Below are 10,287 nucleotides of genomic sequence, written 5' to 3'. Positions count from 1 at the left end.
CCCCCTTCTCACCAGAGGATTTGCGTTTCCTCATAGCACCCTGTGACCCCTCGGGTATTGCCGTCGTACCGCCGACCTGCGGCGCCGTCACCATGCCAACCGAAGAGGAAACTGGCGCGGCCTTCTTTGCCACTTTCCGGGGAGAATCTGAAGGCATGGGGACCCCGCTGTCATCGTAGATCTTCTTTTTCACAGTGTACTTAATCTGTGCCCTGCCAGGAGACAAATGCAAAATGGCGGCTGAAGAACAAGATGGAGGCGCACTTTAATGAGTTTTAGATGGGGGGTTGGGTGAGGAAACGTAACAGCATGAGTGGCACATAGAGCTCTAGAGCAAACGACAAAGACAGAGGGGTTAGAAGGTTAGGTCTTGCTTCATTTCCTGTCCCTGTGACACCAGAAATGGGGGAGGGGGGTGCCGATACCGAGCATTTGGGTGAGTGCTCGTCCAAACCCTCTGATACCTGAATCTCTGGTCAGAGGAAAATTTCCTCTGACCAGCAGTGCCGAGGGGAACATGGAGCCGGCATCCCGGACAATTAGGAAGATGGGTGGCGAGTAATGACCCGATACCGGGTATTTATTTTTTTTGGTACTCGCCAACACCAAAAGTCCCTATAAGGAAGCCAGGTGGCGCGTAATGACTGGCCACTCTGCTTCCCAATTAGCCAGGTAGCCATCTCCATGCTTCCTTGACACCAGGTGATGACTCGCCCTCAGGCTTCCTGATTGGCCAGGAAGCCAGCTCTATGCTGATTGTCAGGGAAGCCGGCTTTCTGGCCAATCAGCATTGATTGGCTGGGTAGCCAGCCTTCCAATCAGCATTGATTGGCTGGGTAGCCAGCCTTCCAGCCAATGAGCGTGGAGCCCGCTTTCTGGCCAATTAGGAAGTCGGGAGGCAGGTCATTACTCGCTGCCCGGCTTTCTGATTGGCCAGGAAGCTGGCTTGAAGCTGATTAGCTGGGAATCTGGTTTCCCCGCCAATCACCAGTATCGGTACTCAGTGTCAGTGAGTACCAAAAGCAAAAAATCGGTACTCGATACCGAAAAACCGGTATTGGTGCGTCTCTACTTTCTTCCTTTGTGTCCCCATAGGAAAGAGAAGTGTAAGGCCTCATGCACCCCGCCGCGTGAAAATACGCTACCAGAGCGCAGGATCTTCCTGACAGAAATTAACAACAAGATCCTGTGTAGGAAGCGCAACTTCTGCATTTGTGCACATTTACATGCGTACAGTGCGAAGGTTTCCTATTGGCTACTAGAACTCTAGGCGGATGCTGATGTCAGTCTGAAGGAGTGGGCGTTCCTATGCATGATTCCTTTAAATTCAGAATGTTAGTGTAACGCCCACATTTGATGGTGAACCTCCATGACTGACAAGCCAGAAATCCAATGAATGAAAGGGGCGGGCCAGGGACAGTCAGGCTGTAGAGGAAAGTGCTAGACCAGGAGTAGGCAACCTCGGCACTCCAACTGTTGTGGAACTACAAGTCCCATAAGGCATTGCAAGACTCTGACAGCCATAGGCATGACTCCCAGAGGCAGCGGCATATCCCTGGGCTAGATGATGCTGGACCTCCTCCAGCCAGGCAATGAGGGTGGCTCTGACTTGCTGCAGCTTCTAATGCACATTGTGAGAAGCTCCCAGTGTGCAGTGAGATCAGAGAAAACAATTTCAGTCCAGGAGAGGAGCCGGTACAACCGTGCAAGACTAAAGGGAAAGATGGAGGTCAGCTTTAAACACCTCGGGATGTCAGGTCTCCCCATCTAACATCAGTACCTGAACTCACATAGGCTCTTTTTGGCTAACTGGGAACTATTCCTACAGGTACACCCCTTCCCAAAAGAGTGGCGGCTCGTACAGCCACTAAGGTATGGGGAAGGGTGGGTGGAACTCCATAGTAATGGACATGGTTTTGGAATGGGATGTCCAACCCATGTGATGGTCAGGTATCCACAGGCCAGGTGTGATGGTCAGGTGTCCACAAGTCAGGTGTGATGGTCAGGTGTCCACAGGCAAGGTGTGATGGTTAGGTGTCCACAGGCCAGGTGTGATGGTCAAGTGTCCACAGGTCAAGTGTGATGGTCAGACATCCACAGGTCAAGTGTGATGGTCAGGTGTCCACAGGTCAAGGGTGATGGTCAGGTGTCCACAGGTCAAGTGTGATGGTCAGGTGTCCACAGGACAAGTGTGATGGTCAGGTGTCCACAGGTCAAGGGTGATGGTCAGGTGACCACAGGCCAGGTGTGATGGTCAGGTGTCCACAGGTCAGGTGTGATGGTCAAGTGTGATGGTCAGGTGTCCACAGGTCAAGTGTGATGGTCAGGTGTCCACAGGTCAAGTGTGATGGTCAGGTGTCCACAAGTCAAGTGTGATGGTCAGGTGTCCAAAGGTCAAGTGTGATGGTCAGGTGTCCACAGGTCAAGTTTGATGGTCAGGTGTCCACAGGTCAAGTGTGATGGTCAGGTGTCCACAGGTCAAGGGTGATGGTCAAGTGTCCACAGTTCAGGGGTCCAAAGGTCAGGGATGATGGTCAGGTGTGCACAGGTCAGGTGTCCACAGGTCAAGGGTGATGGTCAGGTGTCCTCAATCTTTCAGCCATGCAATGTACCCCTCTACCACACCCCCCATTCTCCTTACACTGTCCTCTCCTTGATTACTGAGCTGATCTGATTTAAGTCTTCCCCGAAACGTCTGACAGCCGCATGCAACATCTGAATCTCATTGTCTGTCCAGCGGGCCCTGAGGAGACACAAGTAGGAATGAGGAGTGAAAGCAGAGCCGTGGCAATGGGGGGAGGGGTGAATGAAAGGGGCGGGCCAGGGACAGTCAGGCTGTAGAGGAAAGTGCTAGACCAGGAGTAGGCAACCTCGGCACTCCAACTGTTGTGGAACTACAAGTCCCATAAGGCATTGCAAGACTCTGACAGCCATAGGCATGACTCCCAGAGGCAGCGGCATATCCCTGGGCTAGATGATGCTGGACCTCCTCCAGCCAGGCAATGAGGGTGGCTCTGACTTGCTGCAGCTTCTAATGCACATTGTGAGAAGCTCCCAGTGTGCAGTGAGATCAGAGAAAACAATTTCAGTCCAGGAGAGGAGCCGGTACAACCGTGCAAGACTAAAGGGAAAGATGGAGGTCAGCTTTAAACACCTCGGGATGTCAGGTCTCCCCATCTAACATCAGTACCTGAACTCACATAGGCTCTTTTTGGCTAACTGGGAACTATTCCTACAGGTACACCCCTTCCCAAAAGAGTGGCGGCTCGTACAGCCACTAAGGTATGGGGAAGGGTGGGTGGAACTCCATAGTAATGGACATGGTTTTGGAATGGGATGTCCAACCCATGTGATGGTCAGGTATCCACAGGCCAGGTGTGATGGTCAGGTGTCCACAAGTCAGGTGTGATGGTCAGGTGTCCACAGGCAAGGTGTGATGGTTAGGTGTCCACAGGCCAGGTGTGATGGTCAAGTGTCCACAGGTCAAGTGTGATGGTCAGACATCCACAGGTCAAGTGTGATGGTCAGGTGTCCACAGGTCAAGGGTGATGGTCAGGTGTCCACAGGTCAAGTGTGATGGTCAGGTGTCCACAGGACAAGTGTGATGGTCAGGTGTCCACAGGTCAAGGGTGATGGTCAGGTGTCCACAGGTCAAGGGTGATGGTCAGGTGACCACAGGCCAGGTGTGATGGTCAGGTGTCCACAGGTCAGGTGTGATGGTCAGGTGTGATGGTCAGGTGTCCACAGGTCAAGTGTGATGGTCAGGTGTCCACAAGTCAAGTGTGATGGTCAGGTGTCCAAAGGTCAAGTGTGATGGTCAGGTGTCCACAGGTCAAGTTTGATGGTCAGGTGTCCACAGGTCAAGTGTGATGGTCAGGTGTCCACAGGACAAGTGTGATGGTCAGGTGTCCACAGGTCAAGGGTGATGGTCAAGTGTCCACAGTTCAGGGGTCCAAAGGTCAGGGATGATGGTCAGGTGTTCACAGGTCAGGTGTCCACAGGTCAAGGGTGATGGTCAGGTGTCCTCAATCTTTCAGCCATGCAATGTACCCCTCTACCACACCCCCCATTCTCCTTACACTGTCCTCTCCTTGATTACTGAGCTGATCTGATTTAAGTCTTCCCCGAAACGTCTGACAGCCGCATGCAACATCTGAATCTCATTGTCTGTCCAGCGGGCCCTGAGGAGACACAAGTAGGAATGAGGAGTGAAAGCAGAGCCGTGGCAATGGGGGGAGGGGCATTAACATAAGTGGAAGAAGACACAACAGGACAGAGAACAGGGACTCACAGCGGAGAACACATTACAGGAATCTACAGCATGAAACAGGGGCAGGCACCCCCAGAAACCCTGGGAGTCATGTCTGTGGCTGTCAGAGACTTGCCTCATGGGATTTGTAGTTTCATTGCAGCTGGAGTCCTGAGGTTGCCCTCTCCTGGCACAAATCAACAAAATGTATGTAAAGCCAAAACCTAATAATAAATAATAAAGTAGCGACAACCTGCAGAGTGCTGAGTCCCCGCTATGGAGAGTTGCCCTCTTTATTTGTTCCGGTGACCAGGACAGGAAGTGGTAGAAGATCCCCCCTCTCATTATAGACATCTCCTCTCACTTCCTGCTAGGTCTCCGAGACAGGAAGTGACGGGCAAATCTCCCCGATGGGTCACGGACAGTATAAAAGAAACCTAACAGGGCTCCTAACTGTATCCAAATCTAAAGGAAAAAATAAAAGTTAGCTTTACAAACACTTTGCGCTAAATTACAAACTGGATATCACAGTGATAATATGTAACAAAACTGGAAACGTTTAATGTTTCTCCCCCCGGAACTTTGCAGAGCGGCTCCGAGTAATCAGAGAGGTGAAAGGAACAAAGTCTTTAGCAGGGACGGGTTAGTAGCAGGTCTATGGGACATTTACCCCGCCGGCGAGGAATCCGTCACGGGGTGGAGCTGCATGGTCAGTTCTCCTAGTTTGGTGAAGGCAGCTCCGGCTGCAGAGAAGATCTCCCCGACCTGTGCGGACACGGAGATAACACATCGTACAGTGAGGATCACGGCGTTCACAAGTATGGTAACACAATATAGTTCTGTCATACTGTAAAATAAATATATATAATTGTGATATACCGTCTATCTATATCTGTATTAACGCCAGGGCCGGATTTACTCTCTCTGCTGCCCCAAGGCCAGGTTCCTCAATGCGCCCCCCTCCCCCTCCTGCCAATACCCCCCAATGGAGTATGGCAACCGGACGGCGGGGTTGGTTTTAATTTTTTTTCTTCTTTATTATTTTTTTACTTTTTTTATCACTTCTTAATTTTTTTTATCACTTTTTATTTTAATTATCTTTTACTTTTGTATTTACTTTATTATTTTCTGCTTTTTATCAATTTTTATTTCTGTACTTAACTTTATTGCTATCACACAGGAGCTAACAAGCCCCCTGTGTGATAGCATTTGGAGGTGACAGGTTCTCTTTATGGCACTGTGCTGGAACTCCTGTGGCAGCTGAGAGGGGAAGGCTGCGAGTGCAGCTCTCATGTCATAGTGTTCACACGGCGCAGAGCGAAGAACAGACCAGGGGTAGGCAACTTTGGCCCTCCAGCTGCTGTGGAACTGCAAGTCCCATGAGGCATAGACTCTGACAGCCATAGCTCCCAGAGGTAGAAGCATGATGGCATTTGCAGTTTGCCCACAGGTGGTGTGCCAAGGTTGTCTACCCCTGGAACAGACCTTCTCCGCTCTGCATCCTGAACTAATTAGCTGTGGTCCAGGGTCCCCCAGAAGAGCAGGGGACCCCTAAAACCACAGCGGGGAGGAAGGCGGCCAGAGGCAGTCGGAGGAGGGGGCGGACCATGAAGGAGGGGTGGCGGGGAGACGGACGGACAAGCAGGCTAATTACAAGTATCGCTGAAATCACTTCCCCCCCTGTTCTACATTTAGCTGTGCTTGCCCGAAGCAGGGCTAAATGTAGAAAAATACTAATCCACCCGTAACTGCATGTCCTGGGCATCGGATGATAGGAATTCCACACCCCCGCCGCCCCTCTACTCCCTGACGCCCCATGGCCGGGTCTCGGTGGCCTTGTGGGAAATCCGGCCCTGATTAACACATCGGAACTCATTGGATCTGTATGAACTCATCTAGATCAGCCTTTCTTATCCTTTTTACCCCTGAGGGATCCTTGAAATAATCTTCCGGGAACCCCTGCCAAAATTGATCATATCCACAGCCCATAGTACCGTGGGGCTGATTTGTAACCCGTTCGCATAGTTATTAACTGTGCGAACGAGGGTTGCAGAGCTGTATGGCCACTAGATGGAGCCGAGGAGCATAGAAACCTCCCTACCCACAATAACAGGGGGCTGGGATGTAACCAATGCAGGGGTAGGGTTGCCACGTGTCCAGGATTCACCCGGACAGTCCGGGTTTTGAATACTGTGTCCGGGTTTCATGGCAGCAGAAACCCAGACACAAGATGTCAGGCAGGCAGGGCCAACCAAAATTCATGTAGGGGCTACTGGCCCCCCACTGAAAATGGTCTCAGCTTTGATATTCACATATGAAAGGGTGGCACTATTTACATATGAATAAGCCATGACTCATTCTTCCAAGAACAAAAATGTCCATGCGTCGCTAGTAGGGTTGCCACCTTTTCTTCAAGTGAAACCCGAACACTCTAGCGACGCGCTGAAATTTTTTTGGGAGAATGAGTCGTGGCTTATTCATATGTAAAAAGCACCGCCCATTCTTATGTACATAACACAGTTGAGACTATTTTCAGTGGGGGGCCAGTAGCCCCTATCTTAATCTTGGTTGCCCCTGTCTGCCTGACATCTTGTGTCCGGGTTTCTGGTGCCATGAAACCCGAACACAGCATTCAAAACCTGGACTGTCCAGGTGAATCCTGGACAGGTGGCAACCCTAGTCGCTAGAGTGTTCGGGTATCACTTGAACAAAAGGTGGCAACCCTATGCAGGGGGCCTGTGTATTGCACCCAGGACTCACAGGTCACAGTTGCTCTGCAGGCTTCAATGCAAACATTTCATGAATGCACATTTTGTATTTGGTTAGCGCAGGTGCATTTATTATATTTTTTTTGCAAAAGGTGGACTTTTCCTTTAAAAAGAATTGTAACAATATTAGCAATTAGGGCAGCGACATTAACATCTGTTAGAACAATGTTACTATTTCTATTATGAGCACACAGATAATGGTAACAATAGTAACTGTCATTATTATTATAGAATAATGGAAACAGTAACACATTTATGCAGCGTAGATGGCCCCGACCATTGTAGCAGTAAGCTGACTTTGTATCGTCGCTAGTCACGCTGGGATCTGTAGTTCAGCAGCTGCCCTCACACATACACTAGCAACGAATTAGCCATCTCTTCCTAACTACAAATCCCAAAATGCTGCGCGATCGTGCCACGTGACTCCTCCCCTTCAATCAGGGACCTCCTTGGCCTCCCGCTCACCTTGGTGGATGCTGACGTCATGGCGCCGAAATGAGGGGGGCGGGTACCCGGGGCGATACTGGAGCGAGCCAAGGATTTCTTCGTTCCCCCTCGCCCCGTGCCGAGCGACTGACGGTTAGGCGACCTGACACCGCCGAGCAGCCGCTTTCTCTTGCCCCCCTATTCGCTGCCCGCACACCTCGGGCTCGGCCGCTATTGGTTCCTTCCGCTGACGCTCGAACAACACGGTGGCTCCCGCCTACGGCTGAGGCGCGCGGCTATTGGTTGGCGTCGCCTGCCCATCACAGCCGGACGTTCCCGCCCACTCTTGTGTTCCTATTGGTAGGTTATCGGCCAGGCCGTGCTTCTATTGGCTGAAGGGTCACTGCTGATTGGCTGAGCGAAACAATAAGGTTACAATACCTGAGATAGAATCTAAATATTATTACTACACAGGATTCCTATAGTGCCAACAATCTGCTCAGCACCTCATGGAATAACATAGCACATTGGGGTTATGACTTTAGGAAGATGTGCAGATCATGTTGCCCATAGCAACCGGTCAGCATCCACTGACATTACAGAACTTTATAGTTGGTAAGGATCCTAATTGGTTGCTATGGGTAACGCAGTTCTGGTCTGTGGTTGCCCGTTCATGTTTTCATTAGCGAAATCCAAAATTCTATGAAATAAACAGTATGTATGTTATGACTTTCAGGGCTAGTTCACACCAGCTCCAGTGTGTTCCGGCCCGATTTGGTGCTGGAACACACTGGATCGCATCCCGGCCGGCTCACTGCGTTCTAGGGTGGGAGGGGGCGTGGCGGTGCATTAAAGTCAATGGCACCGCAGTTCGATTGCCTGCACCGGAACACATGGCAAATCAACGCCTGCGTTCCGTTGCGGTCAGCAAAAATAGTGCATGCAAATGGAGTTCCCCTTGGCACTATTGCATCCCTACTTAATAATATAATGTATTGCTGGGACTTGTGGTCCCGCATAATTGGTGCTATTCTGCATTGCTGTATAATCATTATACAGCAATGCAGAATACCACTAGCTATGCTGGACTACAAGCCCCAGCAATACATTATAATGTAAATAATAACAACAACTTCCTACCCCCCCTTCCCCCACACACCGGACTTACCTGACTCCTACAGCTGCTCAGCTTCCTCATCTTTGGCGGTCAGGGGGCGGGGCTGAGTGGAGAGGGTCCTCTCCCAGCTGAAGGATGTGCTGCCTGGCGGTGCCTGCTGTGTCGGTAGCAGCTCCGCCAGGCTGACAAGGGACAGACAGAGCCTCTCTATCCCCGCACAGCCGCCGTACATTCAGAGCGGCGGGGGATGGAGTGGCGCTATCTGGAGGGGGGGACAGCATGAGGAAGCTTTCAGGCCCTCTGCTTCCTCTCTGGCCCCCCCAACAGGCGGAACGCCAGGGCCCGGTCTCATTTGCGACCCTGGTAGTTCCGCCAGTGCCTGAAGGTGATAACACTGTTTTCCCTAACTGCTTGACGTCTGACCGACTTTATATAAATGGCTGGACAGCTGCCGCCCATAAGTGCGGGTGGGTGTTTAAAAAACGCCCCTTCCCTCTCCCACTTGCAATTGGGAGCGGGAAAGGTTGACAAACTGAAGCCTTTGAAATATGCAAGTGGGAAGGGTGGCTATAGAGCGGGAAGTGTGAGGGAGGGGTGCGGGAAGTGTGCGACACCCTCCCTCCACTGCTGACTATCCCGGGCTCTGCTGTCCTTCACGTGGGCCCGGGACCAGGACGGCGCCCCATACCAGCGTCTCATCTCCCCTCTGAATAAGGAACTGATGTGTATTACATCCATTCCACCTTCAGCCTGTCATTTCTCTGACTGCCGCAGCCGGGAAAAGATAGAAATAAATAGATACCCCACATGCCGAGGTTAGAAATTGCGTGCGACCGTGAAAAGGCAATAAAATACGGTACCCCAAATTGTCTAAGGACGATACTTGAAAAGCTCGTACAAGTAATTCTAGTGCAGGGGCGTCCCGAGGCCGGGTGCCAACCAGGAGCGGGTAACGGGTGACACCCCGCCATGATGTTATTGCGCATGCGCGGCTATCCAATTGATGCCTGCCGGCGGCCATCTTGGTGATGGGCACCGGCAGAGAGGAGGGGACGTTCACCCGACGGGATGAGGTATGCCGCCAGGTCCCCTCCTCTCTCCTGACACTCTCGGTGCATGACTGAGTGCCCGACTTCTTTAGAGGGGGTGATACCAAAATGACTGTCAGTCATTTTGGTGTCACCCCTCCAATGGTGTCACCCGGGTGCGGGCCGCACCCCCTACACCCCCCTTGTCACACCACTGTTCTAGTGTCACCTTTCCACTGCAAAGAAACTTTTTAATAGGAATGCTCCGATACTAGAGACGGTTTCCCGTCTAATCGGGAAGCTGAGTGGCGAGTCATTACACACCGCCCGGCTTCCTTAATGGGACTTTTGGCGACGGCGAGTCCCGGAAAAAAAAAATATCGGTACTAGATACCGAAAAAGCGGTATCGGTGCATCCCTACTACAGATCAGGCTTCAATAGCTTCTTCCCTGGCTTCTGTAGCCAGACTCTCTCCCGTGATGATGGTCCTGGGCTCGCAAGGGGGGCCAGCGGAGCCTGGGAAAGCAGGGGGGGGCCTTGGAGGTGACCAGCCTGCCAGAATCGCTTTACACAGCTGAACAGAGTCCGGGAGTCTGTTTAGAGGGGCCCGTTGGCAGCGAAAGGGTTAAAGGATCTGCTGCTGACGGCTTGGTGCCAGATACCACAGCACACCTTCAGAGGTCTAGTGGAGTCCATGA

The 10,287-nt window shown here is 51.6% G+C and overlaps 1 protein-coding gene across 4 annotated transcripts in view; it reads right to left on the bottom strand.

The window, feature by feature from the left end:
- Window positions 1-7,820, bottom strand: part of CUNH17orf49 (chromosome unknown C17orf49 homolog) — an 11,188-nt gene extending 3,368 nt beyond the window's left edge. For 2 of the 4 annotated variants that reach the window (XM_018561989.1, XM_018561990.1), the window contains exons 1-4: window positions 7,483-7,820; window positions 4,920-5,014; window positions 4,080-4,181; window positions 13-212 (exon numbers count right to left, since the gene is read on the bottom strand). In XM_018561989.1, the coding sequence (XP_018417491.1) occupies window positions 13-212; window positions 4,080-4,181; window positions 4,920-5,014; window positions 7,483-7,503 (418 nt within the window). In that variant the 5' untranslated portion in view covers window positions 7,504-7,820. The remainder of the gene's footprint in view (window positions 1-12; window positions 213-4,079; window positions 4,182-4,919; window positions 5,015-7,482) is intronic. The other 2 variants (XM_018561991.1, XM_018561993.1) reach the window with 1 other exon arrangement.
- Window positions 7,821-10,287: the final 2,467 nt, after the last annotated feature.

The sequence above is a fragment of the Nanorana parkeri genome, unplaced genomic scaffold (assembly GCF_000935625.1).
Source record: "Nanorana parkeri isolate BGI_ZX_2015 unplaced genomic scaffold, ASM93562v1 scaffold554, whole genome shotgun sequence".
NCBI lineage: Eukaryota > Metazoa > Chordata > Amphibia > Anura > Dicroglossidae > Nanorana > Nanorana parkeri.
This window is presented reverse-complemented; position numbering and strand designations above follow the sequence as displayed.